This window comes from Ochlerotatus camptorhynchus, unplaced genomic scaffold, assembly GCF_037179485.1.
Source record: "Ochlerotatus camptorhynchus isolate MF236.1 unplaced genomic scaffold, CSIRO-AGI_Acam_v1.1 ptg000274l, whole genome shotgun sequence".
Taxonomy (NCBI): Eukaryota; Metazoa; Arthropoda; class Insecta; order Diptera; family Culicidae; genus Ochlerotatus; species Ochlerotatus camptorhynchus.
In genome coordinates, this window is record NW_027040763.1 from 3,699,197 (window position 1) to 3,724,651 (window position 25,455).

At 38.4% G+C, this 25,455-nt stretch overlaps 2 protein-coding genes across 2 annotated transcripts in view; one reads left to right on the plus strand and one right to left on the minus strand.

The window, feature by feature from the left end:
- The window catches only part of LOC135705775 (ejaculatory bulb-specific protein 3-like), a 61,523-nt gene extending 45,566 nt beyond the window's left edge, over positions 1-15,957 (minus strand). The window contains exon 1 of the mRNA XM_065227629.1: positions 15,845-15,957. The gene's annotated coding sequence lies outside the window, so the exon portion shown is untranslated. The remainder of the gene's footprint in view (positions 1-15,844) is intronic.
- LOC135705808 (uncharacterized) lies at positions 1,244-25,405 on the plus strand. Its single transcript, XM_065227659.1, has 2 exons — positions 1,244-1,396; positions 24,866-25,405. Exons 1-2 carry the CDS (start codon positions 1,244-1,246, stop codon positions 25,403-25,405), a joined length of 693 nt encoding a protein of 230 aa, XP_065083731.1.
- Positions 25,406-25,455: the final 50 nt, after the last annotated feature.

Here is a 25,455-nt window from a genome sequence, read left to right on the forward strand (position 1 = left end):
TGAAGCCATTGGTGAGGAAAAAGGGTTAAGGTGCATCAGGTGCTTCAGCTCGTGCAAGGGAAGCGTTCTAACAATTCAACAAGCGCAAGGTGGCAAGCAGCTTTGCTTGTCATGTAGGTGGAAGAGTTGCAGTGTACATACATAGCATTTTGGATAGCGATGGCTCAAGTGAAGATGATACGAATTTTAATCATGTGATTCGAATCTCATCTTCTTAGACTAATAAATCCTACAATGAGGAAAATTCGTTTATACGCATGACTATTTTTATAAGAAATATACAAACGTTTGTTTTTAAGACATGCATGATCAGTGTTGAAAAAATATCAAAAAATCAAATCTCACCAAAGATCAAGATCACTCGTGATTTTCGTACATAAAAATCATCAAACAAATAACTGCGGATGATATTGCAAGCTGTGATATCGCAGCTTGGAATATCAAGCTAACAAAACTCACCAGCTGCAAATTTCATCAAACTGTGGTGAGTTAAGTTTCATGATTTCTGCTTTACACCCGAACGCAACCGAAACTGTCATAACGGGTGGCAACAGTTGCTTCAAGTCTGCCATCGGTGAAGAGGAAAAAGAGATAGAATTGTTATACCTTCTCTTCCTAAGGAAACGAGGTGCAACGGAATCATTATTGTCTCGATTAAACTCTCAGGTACAAACTTTAGACTTTGTGAATAGTCTCGCAATATCAAAGGAGCTTAAAGCTGGTAAGTTACTGCAGTAACTGAAGCACCTAGGTTAAAATGAAATGTAGTTTATTTTGAATGTAGAACAAATAAAGAGGTTTAAAAAATCAAAGGAGCTTGTAAAATCAATATTAAGCATGATATATTGAGAGCGTATGAGAGCGAAAAATATCAATTTGCTAATAATTATGCCATCACTGACTGTGCATGATTATCATATGTTATGACTTATCAAGTGTGTAATCAGGAATAAGGTTAAGAAAGGTGATAAGTATGGAATTAAAAAGAAAACAAAAGGGAATTCCAATATATATATAACCGTGATTGGAACAGAATCGTGCAGTTGGTTGAGATTGGAAAGTTTTCTGCGTCGGAAATTAAGAGAGAACTGGATCTTCCAATCACAAACAAGCGTTTTGAGCAGATATGAAATACACCAAACCGACCATATAGCCCAATCTCACACCGGCTCGAAATACATGTCATGAACGATTGAATGGACTGCCTTCTCGTGACACGGAAAGACTCCCTTTTTCTACCAGGATGAATTTCGAAAACTACGATGAGCTGCTCGAGGACGTATTGATTCCCTTCGCCGAGAACGTCATTCCAGAAGACTTTGTATTTCAGCAAGATAATGCCGCGATACGTGTCAGCAAGAGGACTATGAAGTGGGTTTCAGAGCGGGACGTCAATGTATTGGATTGGCTTGCGCGTAGTCCAGACCAAAATCCAATAGATAAGCTATGGTGCAGCCTTGTGAGACATCTTTACAAAGCTGGAAGACAATTTGGAACAGTTCGCGAACTAGAAGCTACCGTAAGAGAAGCCTGGGGATCAATATCTTCAAAAACGCTCGATCATCTCGTGGACTCCATGCCGAACAGGATTTTTGAAACTATTGTGAAAAACGGAAATCGAACTAAATATTGACCATTGTTTAACCCTTAAATATTAAATGTTTATTTGATTTTAATAAAAAGAAGCGGTGCGTTTAAACGAATTTCCTTTTCACAAATATAATTGTTATTCTCATCGCAACAAACAAGCTACTTAACCTTGATAACAAAACATTAAATAACTTTAGTTCGAAGGGCGAATCAAATTAAATTTTATTGAACCGATTCCAACAAGTAGATACGAAAACATCTAGGGTAGAGGTATCAGTTATGGCTATACGTTCCCAGTATGGTGTATTCCAATTATGTCCTATGGAATTCCATAGGCCATAATTAGAACATACCATATTGGGAACGTATAGCCATAACTGGTACGTCTACCCTATGCGCTTAATCGAATTTTCCTCATGAATAATAATATGATACCAAAACAGAACATACTTGAAACGATGGGCGATGATCCTCTGGAGAAGTTAATGCTAGGCATGATATAACACCACTAGACGTTATTTTGACATCCACTACCAATCTCAAATATAAGGACGATTCATAAATAATGAGACAATTTAAAAAGGACCGGGTTTAATCACAAATGAAGCCTCACGGTAACAGAAAAAATACGAGAGCTGACCGGTTGATAATACTCTATGCTGTTATGAAAATTTGCTAATGCTATTATGAAAATTTCCATTCCAAAAAAATCCTTTACCAAACCAGAAATCATACTTGCCACCTTTGGCATGGTATGCTATTTATTTACATACTAGAATAGTGGTAGGCGCATCTTTAAAAGCAGTTCATGAAGTAATTGCAGCACACAAAAAGCATCACTAAAAATAGGTCCATTCTCCGAAAACTCGGAAAATCAACCTAAAAAAGGAAACATTTAGATGGTCGATAAAAAAAAAATTAATAACATAAATCGCTATCTACCCCGACCTTAGTGGTAGTACAGGGCTGGAAAGCACCTCAGAGCGTTAGCAAAGCAACTTTGTGCATGCATCTCACAACACTCGACGAAGAGTGTGTGGTTCTCCCATTTGTTTCGCACACTCTTTTGCAACTAATCTATGAGAAAGCGATCCGCACAATGAGCGGTACACTCTGTGCGGCGCAGGGAGCGAATATAATACAACTCTGCTGAACTCTTTGCAGACTTTGCTTACCACACGACTGCATGCATAGGAGATGAAAAAGGGCATAACGAAGAATAATTTTGTCTTTTTTCTGGGTTTCCCATTTGCAACCCTACAGCGTTCTTTGCGTCGGAGCCGTCGGAGCAATGGCTACACATTGAGCTTTCGTTATTTTTGGGTGTGTTTCTGTCTCCTCTTCTCCACTGCTTTACACTTGTGCAGGGTGAAAGACAAGCAAACTTTGTGTTTGCTTGATTCTCACTTTGTTCATTTCAGAAAATCAGTAAATTGCTCGCATTGAGTGATCAGATGACAGCCCTGGTCGTAGATTTGCTATATTGATGCTTACAATCAAACATTCAATTTTTTTGCCTTCCTTCAGATAACAACTTGAGCGCGGTAAAACTCAATAGAACTGTTTCAAACACATCGTCGGTACATGAGCGAGTCGGCGATCATCTCGCCAGTGGTGGCGGGGGGAGATACCCCTCACCAGACCTCTCCAATGGGGGAGTTTGGTAAAGAGAGATGATCAAACCGATTTGTACCTTCATTCATAAAAGTTGTCCTTGCTCGCTTTCTACTCTCTATATACAATTTTCATACTGCCGTACTCTAACGAAACTATCAATTCTATACTTTCATCTCCTCATCTATCGTATAAAAAATACCATTTTAGTCTGTTATTTGAATTATTATTAAATTATTAAATTAAATTAGATTGAAAATTGTTTCATCATTGCAAAAATATCGCGTTGTAAACGACAGAAAACAATGCAAGTTAATCGATTTATTTATCGACAAATGGACATTGGAACTATTCAAAAAATAATTGAGAGTTGATGCCTCTAGAATAAAATTTAATTTATTGAACGGATAGAAAATAATGAACATTTCTCTAATCATTCATCTTTACCAGCTATGGCACTAATTTAGAAATATATCAGTCATGGGATGAACCTGGTATAACATGCTTTTTATTGGAGTAGTGCTACAATTGGTATTGTATCAGTACTGGTAGCACAACTGGAACTCCTCCCCCATTCATGCTTAAGTGCATCAGCAGATTACAAACTGAAACAAGATTATCTATTCAACATGATTAAGTTGACGGTTTAATGCATAGATGTCTTAACCATATACTACGAAACACAAGAAGAAACTAAATGTTGGCATCCATTCATCCCCATTTATAATCCTCCGATACCATCTACACAACGTGCAGTACAGAGGAGTCAGACTCCAATTCGTTTTTCGGTGCGTAATACACGAGAAGACCCCACCAACAGAAGCACAAATTTGATCAAACCGTATAGTTCTACTAGTATACCATTAGGCAAGCTAGATTCCTGTCTAGCGCGTGTCACGTTCGTAATGCAGTCAGTTCAAAGTCGTTTCCATCGTCTTCGCTATTACTGTCATGCACAATGCCATATCAGAGTCTCATGGGTGGGACGAGCCAAGAATACTGATGAACCCAGTGCCAACCGTCGTCGTCATGTCAAATTCGATTGCCGGAATGATGTTGTTATTTCGCTACCCTAAACAAACATAACCCCCGCCCAGGCTGAGTTCATGCAGCACAATGAAACGGGCAATCACCGATTGGAATATTGTAAGACACTGTAATTTTCCACTTACAATAGCACTCGCAAACCGTGTGGGTATCCCACATCGCGAAAATCGCTCGAGCACCCTTATCGGAAACATCGCATCGGCATGCAAGTTTTCAACGGACATCGACATCAACTACTTACTACTTATCATTACTTTACTAGCCGGGAGCCACCTCGATAAAAAATGTGCAACTTTTGTTTTCAAGTTCACCCAGATTTGTGATTCGTGTGCCTCACCTCCACTGCGAAGTGCCGACTTAATTACGACACCTATAGGACTTGCTTCTTCTACCACCCGAGCGCAGATTGTGATCGCTCAATGATGCCCTCCCTCACGCACTCACACAGTGGCATCGGCAGCAGGTAGGGTCACCGTCGTCGTGTCACGCAATTAGTGCGAAACAGAGACGTTGACCGCGGTGCTCGTGGTCACCCATATCGGTTCAAGGGGCTTTCTCGGTGTGAAGCTATGAAAATGTGCCGATGATTTACGGCCAATTCGGTAAGTTCACCGGCAGCTGTAGAGAGCGCATTCGGAAGTCGGTTGCGTGAGGTTGGATATGAGGGAGGATGTTTCCGTGCTAATACTTGAATCTTGATGAACTGGTCTGACCACGGGTGGATTTTCCAGTTCCCAAGGTGTCGCGATTGAATTGTTTGTAAGAACAGGTGTGTAAATTGCTCGACACGAGGGAAGCACACTGACTGAGGAGTGATTTTTTTTGAAGTTTTAAGACACGGCAAATGAATCAGACTCACATTTGAGTCCCGTTCATTGAAATTGGCAAAAAATTAGGTCACTCATTGAATGAAAAAAAATTGTATTCGCATTGGAAATCGTCATTCATGTTCCCGATCTACAAGAAAGGAGACAAGAGAAACGTCATCACTCAGTGCCTGCGCTAAAGTTTTCGAAATCATCATCAACGACGCATTATTCTCTAGCTGCAGAAATTATATTTCTCCTGATCAACACGGTTTTTATCCCAAGAGATCAGTTTCAATAAATCTAGCTCCGTTCATTTCTTTATGTCTTCGGAGTATGGAAGCTGGAGCTCAGGTGAACGTTGTATATACAGATCTTAAGGCTTGACCACTCCATACTGCTAGCTTAACCTTGGAAAACTCGGTGTATCCTCGGGTTAGGTTCAACGAGTTAGGTTCAAGTCCTATCTGACCAATCGGGAACTTTGTGTTAGAATCGGATCAGAGCAATCGGACTATTTTACAAACAGCTCCGGTGTTCCTCAAGGTAGCAACTTGGGACCATTGCTATTCTCGATTTTTGTGAATGAGGCCGGACTGATCCTCCCAACTGGTTGCCGATCGTTCTACGCGGATGATATAAAGATCTATGTGATTGTTCGTAGCTTCGCCGACTGCTTGCGGCACCTAATCGATACTTTCGAAGAGTGGTGCTCAAGAAACTATCTCACGTTGAATGTTCAAAAATGTAATGTTATCTCATTTCATCGCAAGCTGAAACCAGTGGCATTCAACTATACGATAAATCACCAACTTCTGCAACGTGTGGACAATGTTCGTGACCTAGGAATCACGGTGGACTGCGCCTTAACATTCAAGCTTCATTACTCAGGCATCGTTGCGAAAGCTAACAGGCAACTCGGATTCATTTTCCGAGTTTCGCGATCCTGCCTGTCTAAAAGCTCTATACTGCTCTCTAGTGCGATCGATATTGGAATTCAGCTCGGTAGTATGGTGCCCGTATCAAGCAGTTTGGATAGCGAGGATTGAATCTGTTCAAAGGAAATTTGTTCGGTATGCCTTTCGTCACCTTCCTTGGAATGACCCTGTGAACCTTCCACCGTACGAAGATCGTTGTCTACTCCTGGGTCTTGAAACACTAGAACATAGGCGGACGATGAGTCAGGCCGTGTTCGCAGCGAAAGTACTTATTGGTGATATCGACTCTCCAGGAATCTTGGCTGAATTCGAAATCTACGCACCCGAACTGTGATTTTAACTGTGCAGCGGAAAGCTTTCGTCACCGTATTCAACGCAGACTCCTGAGAAGGACGAGGACAACTCTATGCCATAGAAGGATAACTTTTTTGATGATATAGACTTGATTAATGTTCGTTGTAATTGTATTGTATTATTGTGATACATGTATTTCTAAAAGGTATGGGGTTTTAACGCCTTTTCAGGCTTCATTAAGACACGTTAAGTCCGATGAAGAAAAACAAATTAAATAAAAAAAAAATTAAAAAATATATATAAGAGTAAATGTCACTCAAATATTATTGACATTTACTCATATTTGAGTAATAATTTACTTATTTTATAAAGCATTACATCCGGATAAGACACATTGTGGCTAAATCTATTTTCTAAATGTCAAATTCACGTCAACGCAATACAAACGGATCTCATGTGGGTGGCCCTTGAGTGACCTACGCTTTTGCGAATTTGAGTGAACGGGACTCAAATATGAGGCAAGTTCCTTTTCCGTGTATGTTGGTGCATATCCAAGGTTGCAAATACTCATTTCATATAAAAAGATGGTATGATCACATGTTTTACTTGTGAGCAGGGTTACTTCCACTCACTTCGCCAAAAAAAATGTTTTTCGGAATTATGGAATCATTGGATGCTATTATGAAAGTTTTTACTTGTCAGAAACAAGAAGGTATGTATTAGACTGATGCAAAATTTGAAATTTTCGCTCCACAGTGCTTAAACGGTTCCAAATTGGGCCCTGATTAGCCTCCCAAAATTTGAACTAATTTAGTTAGAAACTGACTTGGCACAAACCATTTGAAGTTTATATGGGAATTACTATGAAGAAACCATAATTTCGGTTCATATCTATCTCAAAATTCACCAGTTCACTTTACTTTAAAAAATGATAGCTGAGTTTGTTGAAAATTTTTTCAGCTACAACTTTGTTCAAGACCACTTTTCGATCAAATATAAGGAACAAAAATTATTAATGATTCAAGTCACTGATTTCTTATGATTATGCTCAATCAACTGTTCAGCAGGCAACATTGGTGTTTATGGCGCGTAGAATAGAGGACAAAAATCATGGCTACTATGTCACACTGCAGAATACAGTGTTGCCCACAATACAGTTGCTTAATCTTGCCATAAGATTATCAATCTCTTAAACAATTAATAACTATTTAATTTGACGTTTGGCTGAAAATTGATTTTGTGCAAAGTTGTAGCTGATAAAATTTCCCATAAGAATAGCAATGAAATTTGTTATCAGTACAATATGTAAAAAGAGTAGAAGGCAATGAAAAAAAGTTTTGTTTTCCCATAGTGATTTCCATATAAACTTCAAATGGTTTGTGCCAAGTCAGTTTCTTACCAAATGAGTTTAAACTTTCGGAGGCTAATCAGGACCCGATTTGAAGCCGATTGAACACTGTGGAGCGAAAATTTCAAATTTTGCGTCAGTCTAGTATGTATTTGACACATAAAACCTGTCAATTTAACTTTCAGTGCGTCACAATCAGTGAATCGTAAAATCGCTGATTGTGACGCACTGCAAGCAATAATTACAGGTTTTATTGTCAAACACCTAGTTTACAGCCTACACAGCTAAAAAAAGTAGTGTAAATTTCCGTTACTATGATGCACATAAATGGAGCGTCATTTATCATACAAGTTTACATTATAGATCGTGTAAATTTAAGAGACATGTCACATGTATGAGGCATGAGACTGTCCACCTTTGCTTGCAACATTTCTTGCAAGCTGCTATTTTACGTGAAAAAGAAGTTTGCATGTATGAATGTTTGCATGCATGGATGTTTACATAACCAGTAAAATTCAGATTTTTTTGCTGTGTACAACTACTAACTATCATTATAATATTTAATGATTTCATAATTCTGAAAAACAATTTTTTATAGTACGTGAGTGGGAACAAGCCTGCTTGTAAGTTACATACAAGAAGAGGCTCCAAAGTATGTGTTTGACTCATAAAAACCCATCAAATTAGCTTACAAAGAGTCACAATCAGCGATTTTACGATCGCACAGTTAATGAGCGAGTGAAAATTTATAAAATCGCTGATGGTTTTATGTAGTTGAAGATGCTAAGCGTCAGAAAATAGACCTAAAGTGGTCATTTTATACGATAGATGAGGAGATGAAATTATAGAGTTGATAGTTCCGTTAGAGCACGGCAGTGTGAAAATTATATATAGAGAAGTAATAAAGCGAGCAAGGACAATTTTCAGGGAGGTACGAACCGGGTTGATCATCTCTCTTTACCAAGGAATCAAAAATATCTCCAAATGACAAAATGACAAGCGGTCAACGAACCGAATAATAACGCTATGTCAGAAGTGGAAAGCAATAATGATATAATCTTCTTCGTTTTTTTTGATGACAAGCAGCCCGTGCGACACAACTCGGGGCGGTAGAAGGAAACGAGCAAATTGTTGGCAAGCTGCTTCACGAAGTAAACCCGAAGATGATACACGTGTGTTAATGGGAATTTTTTTGTTATGTCTTTTCTCGATTCATATCAAGCTTTGTCCTCATCCGTGTAAATATATTGCAACAAAGCAGGCAAGCAATATATCATTATCCTTCTACCACTCGGATCGAGCTATGTTACAGAGCGAGTTTGTCATGGTAGTCGTAGCAACCGTTTTGTTTGTATCGTTGGTTGCTTTATGTGTTTGGATTCGCTGCTCTTTAAAAAAAACTCCCCAGTTGGAGTGCAGCAAACTTTGTAAAAATTCATATGGATGCTGAAAATTTTGTAGAAGATCTAAAATTGTTCAGTAATCTTCTAAGTTTTTCAGGGATCCTCACTTCAGTTTAGGGAACTTCATTGCAGTTTATCAGAGATCATGATTCATAAAAGCTCAATGAACTTCTTGGAAAGTTTGCGAACATCGTTTAATTTCAAGGAATTTTTCAGATGTTCAAGAATATTTGTAGATAAGTGGGTATATCCAGAAGTTTAGAGATTTTCAGGTTTTCTTCGTGGAATTAAGTGAGATGGAAAAAATATGGGATTTGGAATAGAGGCAGGGGACTTTGAAGAAGTTGGGGAAATTTTGAAAAAGTTAAGGGAGTTTTTTAGGTATTCAGGGAGTAAAGTTTTTTTTATGCTTTAACTATTTTTGTTTGTATTACTTCTGCGCAGTGTTGTGAAAATATCAAAAGATCTAATCTCACCAATGTGCATAATCTCATTTGAGTATCGTAGACCAAAAACTCAACACGCAAACAACAGCAGATGATATTACAAGCTGTGATACGGTTGCTATGATATCATGCTAACAAAACCCCCCGGCTACAATTCTCACCAAACTATGTTCAGTTTGAGCTTCAAGATTTTTGCTGTACATCCGATCACGAAACGAAACTTCCATCACTGCTGGCAGCAGTAACTTCGTGTCTGCCATCTGTGAAGCGTAAAGAAAGATAGCAAACTATGCTTTCTCTTTCTCAGAAAACGATGTGCAAAGGAATCATTTTTGTGGTAAGGCAACTCGTGGCTGCAATTTTACATGTTCTGAATAGTCTCGCAATATCAAAGGAGCTTGTAAAAACAATATCATGCTTGATATTTTATTCCAATATCATGCGTGATATTGGGAGCCCTTGAGAGCGAAACAAAATCATTTGAGTGAGGATTATGCCATCACTGCTTCTGCGTGAAGTTAACGATTTACATAGTTGAAGATGCTAAGCGTCAAATAACAGTGGTAATTTCAAACGATAGATGGAGAAGATGAAAGTATAGAGTTTATAGTTCCGTTAGAGTACGGCAGTGTGAAAATTTAGTATAGGAACTTTGAGGAAGGTACAAATCCCCAGTTGGAGAGGGACGGTGAGGTGTACGAGGATTGACAGTAAATTCCGAGAATTCCAAAGAACTTTCATCAACAGACAACTGAAACATTGGGGATGTTCAGAAAACCTCTGCAATGCTTACAGAACTTCTGTTTGGATTCGAAAAATTTAAGGCAGCTTAATTAGCTTCAGGGAAGATGCAAGAACTTTCATAATGTTCTGAGAATTTCAGAGAACTCTATAGAAATTAAAAGAAGTTAAAACGACGCCTCAGAAGTTCAGGAAGTTCAGAGAACTTGAGGAAAAATGTGAGAAGATTAAAAAAAGTTGCAAGAGTTTCATGAAGCTAACCGATCGTTCCGATAACATCAAGGAAGTTTTGCGAACTTAAGGAAAGTTCAGACTGTTGCGTTGGTTTAAAGACCGGTAAGGGTAAGTTTAGAATTTTAGAAAACTTCCGAAGTTTGCCAGAAATTTATCAGAAGACATGATGTTTTAAGGTTTGTTAGACTGTTTCATTAATGTCTAGGTAGGATAATTGCGAAACCTCAAAGCGCATCAGGGAACATAATAATCCTCAAGACCAGGGCTCTACAATTTCGAAGCTCTAAAATAAACTCGTGTTTTGTTTCTCTCGTACATACGTGTTCGACGCTTCATTTCTATAACGCCTAGCTAGACTATCAGCAAGAAACGAAAATAAAAAAACGCTTAGAAGGAAAGGCTGGCTGTGGAACTTCTCGTCGTTGCTTTGCTAATCGCTTTCAATGTAACTAACGTCGATTTTCTAGTTAAATGAAACCTCTTTTGGTTTGTTTTTTTCCGTCGATCTTGTTTTCCGTGCTGAGCACCAATGCTGCCGACGTGCCAGGAAGGCAGCAGCTCTCACACCTGGACCCTACCTATCGACCCATCAACTCATGAACCGGGGACCAACGGCTTTACTTCCCATCCGAAGGAAGGCGTGATCAGAGATGCCTCAGAACATCCCGGCGGCGCCGACTGGAATTGAACCCATGCCTGCTGGGGTGAGAGGTAATCACGCTTACCACTACACCACCAGCGCCGTTAAAAAACGAAACCTCATTATGGCTTTCAATGCCTTTTCACGATCACTCTATCATCGCTCTTTCAATTTGTTTAAAATGCGTTATGTCCCGTTTTCGATAATTTTTTTTAGATAAATATATGGATGGAAGATAAATTAAAAATATGACGTGTAATCTTCAAGTGTTTTGACGTAAGAAATGCTTTAAATGTGTTATTTCATTTTCCGTCATATACGTCATGAAACCTCTGTTGATGTGTTTCATGAAAGAGAAAACTATCAAAGTCGAGCGCTCTTTCGCTCATCCGTTTCGACGAAGCTTGAAAGGAAGACCAATGGAGCGACGGGAGAAAGAGAGACAAGCGATTGAATATTTGTTTGTGAGGTTCTAGAATGCTGCGAAGCTGTTCGACTTTAACAGAAAAAGAAAGCCAGCAGTCTCTTCGTCGCATCGAATCGGTCGATTGAAGCTGATATTGTGACGCCCTGCTCAGGACAGCTCAATTAACTTCAAGTAAATTGCAGGAGTAGTTCAGCTAACCTCGACAATTTTTCGAAAACTTCAGCAGAGTTCCAAGAGCATCAGATAATTATCGGAACATCAAGAGAATGCAGGAACAGCATAAGGAAACCTGATGAATGTGGGCGCCTTTGTGGAATACCTGTATAAAGATAGAGAGAAGGATTAATTTTTTAATTCAATTTAATTCCACTACCTTATTTGCTTATTCTTGACAGATACGCGTATTTCTTCTACAATGTGCAGACTTCTTCAATGTCTGTGTCAGTGCCAGTGTCTTGTACTAATACTCGACTCGATAAGACACTGAAGAAGTATGCACATTGTAGACGAAATACGCGTATCTGTCAAGGGTTCGCAAATAAGGTAGTGGAATTCAATGGAAATTACTAATTCTTCTCTCTCTTTAAGCATAAGGAAAGTTCGGTAAACTTACGAGCGATTTCAAAAACATAAGAAAAAAAAATGCTAAGACCAAGTCTTCAGCAGAGATTAAAGAGCTTCAAGGCTGTTCCATTAGTTGCAGCCAACTGCAAAATCTTTAGGGCAGTTCAGACAACTTCTGAGAGTTTTAGCGGAATTAAGGACAATTTTGTTAACTTTAGAGAAGCTTAGAGTACTTTGGAGAAGATCAGATAACTTTAAAGCTGTTGTGTAAATTTCAAGAAGTTGTAGGAAACTGCACGAAGTCCCGATGAACTACGGAAAATCCCGATAATTTCAGAGATGTTCCGAAAAGCGGAAAATTGCATGATCTTAAGGAAAGTTTCAAAAATTCCAGGATGATTTCCGTGACATTAGGCAATTTCAACTAACTTTAGGAAAGTCTACAGAAGTTCATGGAAGCTTAGATATATGAAATAAAGAAGAGAGGAAAGGAAAGCCTACCCAACAAACAATCGTATATTGAAGAAACGACTTCTTGGCCATTTTATTCAACTGCATGCTTAACAGTACTTGTACTATTTTTAATAATAACTTCTGTTCAGGCTTTGTTCACACAAATCTGGAGAATTTATTCAACCATAACACATTGAACTACTTGGTGTTGTATAAGATGTATCGAGAAGCTTTTATTCGACTCATATGAGTTGTAACAGAGTTTATACGATACAATTTTTGATTATTCAGAGTTTATTAGACATCACTCTGCTTCCTTAAAACAGTGATGCTCTGTATACGCTTGATTCTCATGTGAAGTAACGTTTAATTAGACTTAATTATACATTTATTAAACGATTATTCAACTGTGGGAAAATTAACCCGAAAATAAGAGGGACAGGGACAGGGAAGGTTGTGTTCTTAAGTGTATTGTATTTCATTAGTTCTGACGTGGCTCGCACCACACAGATATTAGACAATTTATTAAATACTTATACTTGTCTATGTATAGGATTCGAACCATGTACCTTCCGATCACCAGCCGCTTACCTTGTCATCTGAGCTATCCTAGAATTCATCATATGGGCAACTCAATAATCAATAAAAGCTTGCATGAAAGTAAATACCTATCAGCACTCCCGATCGCAACTCTAGCTCCTTCTAGGCCCTGTGGGAATGATTAATTCATTCATCGTTGCTTTAAATGAGACCAATGTTGCCTCTTCACGTCTCCAAGTCGAAAGAAAGGATACTCGGTTATATTTTAAACTAGATCAATGCATTCATTATCGTGAGTCATGTGATCGATGATTACTATTTAAATTAATTAGACGTAGAACCCAAATAGAAAAAGGGTTGAGCTTGGGATTGAACTTACGACCTTCTAATTGGAAAGCGGAAACGGTAACCACTAATCTACTGATTCTGCCTTGTTGTTAGACTGAATCAGTTTTGTCGAATAATGTATCTTATACGTCATTTATAAGAGCAATTATACTGACTGTATTCACCTTTATTCAGCAATATTGTAAAGTAAATCTAATAATGGAGCTGAAGTACATTTATATGACGTCTGAATAAGCATCTTATTGAATCAATTGAAAACAGGCGAACTAAATAAAGTGTCAATGTATGACAAATCACACTTATTCAGTTTGTTATAAGATCAAACTTCTGGTTCTGAATAAGGAAGTCAATCAACGTTTACAAAGCTTTTAATAAGGAAATGGATCATATCAGAGCAAACGGCGGAATAAAGGCGAATCTATCGATCTCAATGAGCTATTTCAGCACATAATTCGACATCCTGTTTTATTCAGCATTATACACTGTTATACAGCATTTATTCAATGTTTATGCTTATTTGTGACTTTGATTTGTTTGTTGGGTAGATCTTTAGGGTAATAACAATAAAATCTTTATGGGAACAGAGCATTTAAAGGCTAAATAGCAAAAAATTAAATGATTTTCTGACTCAACCTTCTCCAATTTGCATGAAACTTTGCAAACTTGTATGTTATGGTCAATCGTTTGCATACAACGATTTTTTTTTCTCGATTTCTTTTCCGTCGAACTTGATTTCCGTGCTGAGTACCAGTACAGACGACGCCAGGGAGGCAGTTCCCACACCTGAACCCTACTCATAAACCGATCAACTCATAAACCGGGGACCAACGGCTTTACTTCTCTTCCGAAGGCGTGATCAGAGATGTTATGTCTCAGAACATCCCGGCGGCACCGACTGGGATTGAACCCATGCCTGCTGGGGTGAGAGGTAATCATGCTTACCACTACACCACCGGTGTCACTATTCGATCATTTTGAATCATGCACACATATGAAAATGGTGTATTCTTAAATTTCAATAACTCGAAAAGATCACTTCCAATCGAAATGACGTCCGAGACAATTTCAGAAAGATAAACACGCTTAAAACAATCAAGTGATGTTGGGTAAAAAAATTGTTTAATTCTTCAATAACAAAAAATACAGCCCACAAAAAAATGTTTGAAATTTTTTGATTTGATCATTCGTGAAATATGGTAACTGCGGTAAAATTTTCGAGTTATATTCTGAAAAATTGCCATATATCATAAAACAAGAACTTTTGGTATTATGTTAAAGCTTTATGTTAATTCAACTTTTAATATTTTTTGCAAAGAAAACAATTTTTAAAGTCTAGTTTTCTGTGCAAAATTTAACAAAAAAAACTATAATCTTAAGTTCCAAAATGTAACCCAAAGTTTAGCTAAAATATCGCACTAAATCCAAATTGTAGGTAGGCACAATTTCGATAAAAGTAACCCGAATCAACAGTACTTCCAAAGTGCGATTCCTCCATTCTAATCTATTTTCAGATTACTGCAACTCCAGCTTACCATGTAAACAACAAAGATTGCAAACACTTCACTGCTAACCGCAAAAACTTGTTTGAAACCTTCAAAACTGTTACCCCTCTTGACACAGTTCCAGTTTACCGAGAATTCACTCCCAATTGGACGGTCGAACGGACGGCCGAGCGGACACGCACCAATCGCACCGCAAATGTTCAGCATTTAGCATGACGGATCCAATCACAGACACCTATGACCGATATCCATCGGTCAGCTGCAGGCAGGGGGTAGTTGCATAAGGGAAAGCAGAGCACATGCCCGACTTTTCCTCGATCACCCGCCCGATGTGCACAAGCGCAAAGAGACCTGCAATGCTTCCATTACCGGCCGTCGTCGATTGCCGTTTGCAGTTTCTGCCATTGGGTGGCATTAAAATTATGAAATCCATTAAGCTTCATTATATCATTGGGACACCGGCATGCTGCCTTAGCTTCGATGCGGAGGTTTTTTAAATCCATACCCTCACTTGGCCAACCCGCCAACAACAGACAAACGATCTCCGACGACCGGGCGAGTCCACCAAGCTAATGATCACTTCTGGTCTGGTTCAGACCGGCGCTCCACGAAGCAATTGCGATCATGTACACTCGCTCGTTCGTTCGTCTATGACCGGTCGCGTGAAACCATACATGGCACTTGAATTGCACATTTCACTAAACAAACCACATTGACCACAAATCGCTTTATTACTGCACTACATAGTTTTTACTTATGTTTCGACATTTTTCCTCAACTCGTTTTTAGTTGCTGCAAGACGGCAAATCTTTTTTTTTTAACATGCTCAATTTGCCAATTTTCCTCGGTAATTCTCGTCTTCATGATTCATTATTAAATTCAGTTCTTTGCTCGCTTGCTTCCACTCACCTTCGCTTTCAGTCAGAATCAGAATCAACGGCACGATACGCACTTCTACGGGGTCCAAACTCACTTTCTTCTACCTCACTAGTACGGCACTAAACTACTACTAATCGGGTGACGCGAACGACTTATTGGCTTTATAGCTTCCACCACTCCTCTACCTCCGGCAACTGTGTGAGACTGAGACTATGACGATCGTGGCGGCGTGGCGGCGGTGGCAACGGCGGCGATGACGACAAGAGACATGTGCGAGCGAACAAGTGAGTGATCCAGCCAGTTGAGCGGTTTTTTTCGGCCGAGCGGTTCGGACCTCACATACACGCATGTGTCCGACTGGCCAAACAACAGCTGATGGCGGGGAAATGTGGAGAAGGTACAGCCAAGTTTACGAAGTTGGATTTGACGAAATGGACGGTATGTCAGGATCAAGATTGAATAGCTGTGCTGAGGGTTCCGTCACTTCTCGATTGTTGAGAATAAACGATCCAAAGAAATAGAAAAAAAAAGATGTAGATTACCACTTACACATCCGGTTTGCTCAAGTCTACAATAGAAGAAGAATAACTATGATTAGAACTACTGACGTCTTTAGAAGCAGAACCTAAGTGGTGTACAGTCAGAAATTCCAAGTTTAAATTGATAGCATCTAATGGCTTCAGGAGGGGTGCTGAAAATCCCCAGCTCCTTTCGTTGATTCATGAGCCACTCACTTCAAGCTTTCCCATAAATTTACTTTCTTCAGTGCAATAACCTGTATTTTCACGGTACGATCGCTGTATTCATCAGGAATAACCTTCTCTTCTAAATTTAGTGGCATTGAAGAAATGGTAGGGCAATTATCGAAATGAAATCCATGTAATAAATATCAAACGATTTAAATATTATGTAATTTATGAAGAATAAAAAAAATCTTACAATATTCTCGCAGAATGACTAGACTGATGTATAAGTAGACTCAATACGTTTTATAAGGTCCAGGCCATCCAGTCCGCATCGTGCTCTCTTGCCGTGCGGATCTATTTTCTTTTTGCTGAAGGAAGTGTTACTACTACCTAAAGCTACATCAAATTTAAACAGCACTTTTCAGTGCTCAACCTGTAAAATTTCTACCTTGTTCAACTTTATTCCTCTTCGATCCTTGCTTGGACCCTACCCGAGGTAGTCCTTCTTGGATATCGATTTGGAAAGTTCCTCTTCGATCCTTCAGATTCTTATAGTAATCTGCTTGGAAGTCGATTTGGATAAAAATTTACTGCCGCCATGGCGCCTAAACACAAAAGAAAGGGGCAAACTCTTGACCCCCCTTCTGATGAAATTAATTTGAGTAATCAATTTGATTTGCTCACGGATGATGAGAATGATCCATCATCCAAGAAAAATTCTAGTAATTTTTCCCGGCTTAATGCCAAGAAGGAAAAGATTCCCCCTATTGTGATAACCACTTCCGATTTCCATGCTCTTCGCATGGAACTTTTGAATTTCGTGAAAGTTAAGTTTTCACTACAAATTGGACGTCGGGGTGAATGCCGTGTATTCGCTGAAACCTTGGACGGATTTAAATGTCTTCTCAAGTATCTTACTGAGAAGAAGCACAATTTTTTTACTTACGACACCAAAACTGAACGTGTGTTCAAGGTTGTCATGAAAGGACTGCCCAGTGGTGAATCCCTGGATCAGATCAAAGATGAACTGGCAAAATTACTTGGAGTTGTGCCACTCCAAGTAATCAAAATGAAAATGAAATCCCGTCCTGGCGATTCGCGCAACGGGATTTCTAATGATTTTTATTTAGTTCACTTCAAGTCTAGTGAACTAAACAACCTTAAGGCCTTAGAAAAAGCTAGCCTTATGCTCCATGTCCGAGTGAAGTGGGAACACTTCAGGAAGACTGGAGGAAATTTCCAAAACCTCACTCAGTGCCGTAAGTGCCAGGGATGGGGTCACGGAACTAAAAATTGCTACATGCCAGCTAAATGCATGAATTGTGGTGATTCCTCTCATGCAAAGGACGACTGTCCTGTGAAGGAAGATCCTAAGAAATTTAAATGTTCAAATTGTGGTGAAAACCACAAATCCAATTTTTGGGAATGTAAGACTCGCAAAGCGATCCTACAATCTCGTTCTAACCGACAGGTAAGAAACGCTCCACGTTTCCGACCAGGTACAAATTCCTCTGCTGTTAACAACGGTCAGCGAGGAACAAATTCTACATTCGTACCCGTAGGTACAAATATCACCCCTACTTCAAATTTTTCATCTGTACCTACTCCCCTCGCTGCTAACAATGTTCAGCGAGTTAATGGAGCTACCTATGCTGCTATTGCAACGGGTAGAAATCAAAATACTAACCAAAGTAATTCTAACGGAAATTTTGACAATTTTGACTTAGGAAGTATTACTGCCCCTAAAATGGAATTTTTACAGAAATCATTAATTGACATGATTTCTGATATACTTAAATCTAACTCCATGTTTGATGCTATTCAAACTGGAGTAAAATTTGCAAATAATATTGTCATGACTTTAAAATTCAGTAATGGATTTTAAAGCATTAAATATTGTAAATTGGAATGCTCGATCTCTTAAAGATAATGAAGCTCGTCTAACTTTTTGAGAGTTCATAACGTGCATATTGCCGTTATAACTGAAACGTTCCTTAAACCTGACCATAAGGTTAAGAAGAACGCAAATTACTTGATTTATAGAAATGATCGTCTTGATGGACCCTGTGGTGGCGTTGCCATCATTATTCATAGACGAATTAAACATAAAATTCTTTCTTCATTTGAAACCAAAGTTTTTGAAACTTTGGGAGTTTCTGTTGAAACAAAATTTGGACATCTTACGTTTATAGCTGCCTATTTGCCATTCCAATGCGTAGGCCAGCAAAAGAATTTTCTCAAGGGTGACCTCCAGAAACTTACCCGTCATAGGTCTAAATTCTTCATTATTGGTGATTTTAATGCAAAACACCGCTCATGGAATAATGCTCAAAGCAATTCCAATGGTAATATTCTGTTTGATGACTGTTCTGCAGGTTATTACACTATGCAATATCCAAATAGCCCAACATGCTTTTCTTCTACAAGAAATCCGTCAACTACTGATTTGGTCTGATCACCTTCCAGTAACTTTTGAAATATCCCAAGAAATAATTTGTAATCCCAACAGCTCTAATTTCAATTACCATAGTCCATAGAGCTGATTGGGAGCAATATCAAACATTTATGGAATATAACATCGATCCAAACATTCCTTTGCAAACCAAAGATGAAATTAATTATGCTCTTGAATCTCTGACTACTTCTATAGTTGCAGCAAGAGCAGCCTCAGTACCAAAATACGAGGTTAAATTCGATTCAATTGTAATAGACGACGATCTTCAGCTATTGATCCGTTTTAAAAATGTCCGTAGGAGACAATATCAAAGAACACGCGATCCTGCCATGAAGGTTATCTGGCGGGATTTGCAAAAACAAATTAAAAAGCGATTCTCTGTCCTGAGGAACAAAACTTTTAAAAATAATATTTCTAAATTAGACCCGAGTTCCAAACCCTTTTGGAAACTCACAAAAATTTTGAAAAAACCTTAAAAAGCCTATTCCAGCGCTTAAAGAAGGTGGTAAAATTTTGTTCACAAATTTGGAAAAAGCTCAGAAACTTGCTAAGCAATTCGAGAGTTCCCATAATTTCAGTTTGGGTCTTACTAGTCCTATTGAGAATCAGGTTGCTCGGGATTTTCTGAATATTTTTCTCGGGAAAATATTTTTGATGATTCCTGGGGGACTGATTTGGACGAAGTAAGGTCTATAACTAAAAAGTTTCAAAATATGAAAGCTCCAGGTGATGATGGAATTTTCTATATCCTCATCAAAAAACTCCCAGAGAGTACCTTGTCTTTCTTGGTAAAATTATTTAACAGATGTTTCCATTTGGCATACTTTCCTGATAAATGGAAAATTGCAAAAGTTGTTCCAATTTTGAAGCCGGATAAAAATCCAGCTGAAGCTTCTAGCTACCGCCCAATAAGTTTGCTTTCTTCAATAAGTAAACTTTTTGAAAAGATAATTTTAAATAGAATGATGCTTCACATCAATACGAACTCAATTTTTGCAGATGAGCAGTTTGGATTTCGCCATGGGCATTCAACTACTCATCAACTCTTAAGAGTTACCAATTTAATTCGTTCAAACAAATCGGAAGGCCACTCAACTGGAGTTGCTCTTCTAGACATAGAAAAAGCATTCGACAGTGTTTGGCATGAAGGTTTGATTGCTAAATTGAAAAAGTTTAATTTTCCACTTTATATTATGAAATTAGTTCAAAATTATTTAACTGACAGAACACTGCAGGTAAATTATCAAAATTCCAAATCTAATCGACTACCTGTTAGAGCAGGAGTTCCTCAGGGTAGCATTCTTGGGCCTATATTGTATAACATTTTCACTTCGGACCTCCCTGATTTGCCTCAGGGTTGCCACAAATCTTTGTTCGCTGATGACACAGGCATTTCCGCTAAAGGAAGAAGTCTTCGTGTTATTTGCAGCAGACTTCAGAAAAGTTTAGATATTGTCTCTTCTTATTTACAAAAATGGAAGATTTCTCCCAACGCTTCCAAAACTCAACTTATAATATTTCCACACAAGCCTAGAGCTTCGTTTTTGAAACCTAGTAGTAGCCACATAGTCACTATGAACGGAGTTCCAATTTCCTGGTCAAACCAAGTGAAATATCTTGGATTAATACTTGACCATAAATTAACTTTTAAAGATCACATTGAGGGCATTCAAGCCAAATGTAACAAATATATAAAATGTTTGTATCCTCTTTCAAACAGGAAATCAAAATTTTGCCTGACGAATAAACTTCTAATATTTAAACAAGTTTTTAGACCGGCCATGCTTTACGCTGTGCCAATATGGTCTTGTTGTTGCACTACCAGGAAAAAAATCACTTCAAAGGATTCAGAACAAAGTTCTGAAAATGATTTTGAAGTTGCCTCCCTGGTACAGTACTACCGAGGTACATAGAATTTCGAATGTTGAGAATTTAGAACAAATGTCCAACAAAATAATTAATAACTTCAGGCAAAAATCGTTGCAATCCTCAATTGCAACGATTAATTCGCTTTATACTTAGATAAGATTTAGTTTTAGTTTTTAGTTTTAAGATATCAATTGTTATACTGACATGCAGGTAAAAAAAAAACTTGTTTAAAATACTTAATTGCCAAGACATGAACAATGTAAAAACACTTAGATATATATCATAACAATTAAGGCTGGTACGTTACTGCAGTAACTGGAGCACCTAGGTTAAAAATGAAATGTAATTTATGTTGAATGAGTGTGAATTGGTGTGAGATGCAAAAATATTGTAAACATTGCTGAGCACTCAAGTGACAACGTCACTCTACCATAACATTCCATACTGCGAACAGTGAGATTTACGTCAATGTCAATAGCTGTTTCGTTTAAAAAGATAAACATAGCAATGAAAGACGAACACCACTAAACATTCGCACATTCTTATGTCCAACCACTACTCGCTAGATGCTCATCTAAATAGAATAAACCTCGTGGACAGCAACATCTGTCGGTGTGGAAACGGTTACGATGACATCGAACACGCAGTTTGGCAATGTACGGATAATGACGCCGCCAGAGAGCGACTTTTGAATACCCTCGAGGCCCAAGGAAGACAACCCTATGTTCCTATCAGAGACGTGTTGGCAACCCGTGATCTCTGCTATATGCAGTCCGTTTATGTCTTTCTTCAAATGTCTAGTATAAGAATTTAATTCCTTTTGTCTTTTGTCTCTCTTTATTAGTTTTTGTTTGTCTTGTCCCCCCGTCTCGATGAGTCTCATCGTCGCCCACTGGTCACCCACCATAGCCGGTCAAACTCCGGACGAAGCTAGAACAGCACTACCGTTCATACTGGCGACAACGCTCTGATGAGACAACGAAACCCTACCTCAAGCTCCTCCCCTGATCCTATCCTTCGAAAATGTACCCTTCTAACCTCGAGTAAGCCGCGAGTAATCGGCCCAACTCCTACTAGACATAGAATTAAGTGAATTTTGTTACACACAGTGAACAATGAATTATCGGCTCCGTAAAGCTAACGCGATTGAGCCTTCCAAATAAACGAACTAGATAAAAAAAAAAAAACATTCGCACATTTCACTAACACTAATAAGCCTGTTCGCCCGGACCTTATTTATATAAAGAACATTGGATGCGACCAGTACCAGTAAACTGAATCGATCACAAAATAAAATGGCATCTCTTTTTTTATCATCTGGCCGAAACTCTTTTTTTAGCATCTGGCCGAAAAAATCATTCAATCATCTCCTCCTTGTACTGATGGCACTCTTACACGAGCTTTCACCAACTCTAAACAAAGTGTTCTTTGAAACACTTCCACAGTTATTAATTGAGAGCTTTCTATGACAACCAATGCAATGTAAATTATGTGGCAAGCACAATGGTACTCTGAGCCAGGAATGCCAATTGCCAGATGATTTTTTCAAAAATCTGTATGAGTGTCAAAAAATATGTCTGTATTTGTCTGTATTCTAGAAAAATCACCGCATTGCAGATTTCGTATTTCCCACACGTATGTTGGCTATAAAATTGCTCGTTACACACTAAACTAAACAAATAAGCATTTTTAAGTCAAAACTTAAAAAGCATTTTGCTGTTTAAAATCACGAAATTAAAAAAAAAATCCCGTTCAGGGTCCATGTACCGAACCATCGGAATTAAGTGACAACGTAAAAAAGGAATATAGGCATGTGGGTAAGGCTAGAAGAAGGGAAAATCTATTATTTCAAATAAAAATAACTGAGAAATGATCAGAACTTACCGAACAGATTTTATTATTTAGTCTTATGTTGCTTAAAAATAGTCGAAAAGCTGTTTTTATGATTTCAGTGATTCCTTTTTTTTATTTTGATGGCTTTTCTATATTCCTTGGACGCTAGGATGCCCTGCATCATAGCTGTATCCATCCTGTTACGCAGTTTAGTTTTGTTTATGGTGATCGATGAAAACATCCTTTCAACTGTCGCTGAGGAGTGTGGCAATGCTAGTAGGGTTGGCACAATTTGTCTGAGATAAGGAAAAGCGATGTCGCCATTCACCCGTTTGGTGGCCAGTACCACTCCCCAAAATTCAACACCATCATTAAAATTAGTATCCATTGACAAATCTATGTTTCTCACCTCGCGGAATTCGTCGTCTACCATTTGCATTTCTAATTCGTTAATAACATTTGAGAACATCCGCAAACCTGGGTACATTGAGGGATGCGTTTTATTTTTGAGATTTTTTGGGTCAATGCCCTGCCTCAAAAGCCTGGCAATGGTTTACGAGAATCATATCATCCATATTGATACGTTTCCCGATTTGATTTACAAGCGTTATGTAGAAGTTCATCGCCATTGAAGTGATGAACATCCTCAAGCTTGATGCTATTGGATGACAAAACATCATCCAGATGATTTTGTACGCCAGTACCCATATAAACCTTTTCCACAGTAGTTTCTGGGTTGCAAAATTAACGAATCCAGGTCTTCAAGCTTCGCAATGTAGTCTGGTCTCATGAAATTATCGAGGATTTCTTTGAGCAAACGAACTAGCTCAGAGTTGAGTCGAAATTTTTAAGGCGCTTCCGATTGGAACAAGCGGTTTAGTTTGTTAACTTTTGGTAGAACAAATTTCAAAAACCTCAAGCAAAGCTCCGTCATGGGCTTTTTCAAGATACCGCTGATTTCTTTCATCTTCTCGGCATCAAGTCCACATTCGAATTAGTATAATTTAAGTATACTCTGAGAGCTGGAAGTCTTTCTAGCATCCGTTTCACCACCTCCTCTAATGACAACCAGTGTGTGGCAGCCGGGTGGAGCGTCAGTTTCAAGTCCATAATTGCTTGAAGCTGTTCAAATTTCAAAAATAATTTTGTTTATTTTATGTTACATTTCAGGAACCAACTGGTAAAAATCTGTACAAAATCTGTATAAAGTTTCAAATATCTGTATAATATATGTAGTCTGTATTGGGGCTGTACGCAACTTTAAATATCTGTATAAATACAGACATATCTGTATATCTGGCACCGCTGCTCTGAGCCTAGGGAATTCGAGATAGTTTCCTACCCGGTAGATGTTCAAGACCGGAACGGGAATCGAACCCACAGCTTTTCGCATGGTAATTCCGTGCCTCAACTGATTATGCTATCTGGAGATATCTCACGTTTATTTATAATAGTGTTTCCCAGAGCAAGGTGCTCCTCCAAGTTTCAACTTCAAGGATCTACACAACGAACTTGTACCGTGGGGATCAAAAATCCATAGACCTTAGAAATGAATCAACATTTCTTGATAGAGCTGGAATTAGGGAGTAACAGCTTTTGTAAACAAGGACTTCTTGCGACTATTCCTTAAAAGTCAAGGCGTTTCAACTCAAATCAACATCACCATCGGGTAGAAGAAGAGTTCCCCTACCCGATGGTAATATTGCTTTGCGTAGGCATCCCTTGAATTCCTAGAAATCATCGAGAGAAGTCATTGTTTACAAAAGCTGTTACGCCCTAATTCCAGCTCTATCTAGATTTGTATATTTAATAAATTTTTTTTATTGGGGTGTACGGATTGTGGTCCCCCAAGGTGCGTCAATTCTAGAAGCCATATCAACCCACACTTCCTCATTTCGTCAAATTTTCCCATAGCAAATGCAATTCATGTCACAGATTTCTAAACCCCATCTCAGCTCTGAGAGTATTTTGGGTTGATCTCAATGCTCTTAAGGACTATAATCAAATAAATCTATAAAAAAGGTCGAAGCACAAAAGATCGAATGACAAAAGATTGAAAGAAAAAGGTTGAAGGTACAAATGGTTGAATCATGAAAAAATCAATTGGACAAAAGATCGATAGGATAAAAGATCGAAAGGATAAAAGGTCTAATCATAAAATAGTAAACATCTTAATAATGATCATTAAAAACCCATATATACTTTGAGCGGGCAAAAAAGGTCAAAGGACAAAGGGTCAAAGGATATAAGGTCGAAGGACAAAAGGTCAAAGTACTAAAGGTCAAAGAACAAAAGGTCGAAAAACAAAAGATCGAAGGACAAAAGGTCGAAGGACAAAAGGTTGAAGGACAAAAGGTCGAAGGGCAAAAGGTCGAAGGAAGAAAGGTCGAAGGAAAAAGGTCGAAGGACAAAATGCCGAAGGACAAAATGTCGAAGGACAAAATGCCGAAGGACAAAATGTCGAAGGACAAAATGTCGATGGAGAAAAGGTCGAAGAACAAAAGCGCTAAGGACAAAAGGTTGAATGATAAAAGTTCAAAGGACAAAAGGTCAAAGGACAAAAGGTCAAAGGACAAAAGTTCAAAGGACAAAAGGTCAAAGGACAAAAGGTCAAAGGACAAAAGGTCAAAGGACAAATCGTCAAAGGACAAAAAGTCGAAGGACAAAATGTCAAAGGACAAAAGGTCGAATAACAAAAGTTTAAAGGACAAAAGATCGAAGGACAAATGTTCGAAGGACAAAAGGTAGAACGAAAAAGGTCGAAGGACAAAAGGTCGAAGGACAAAAGGTCGAAGGAC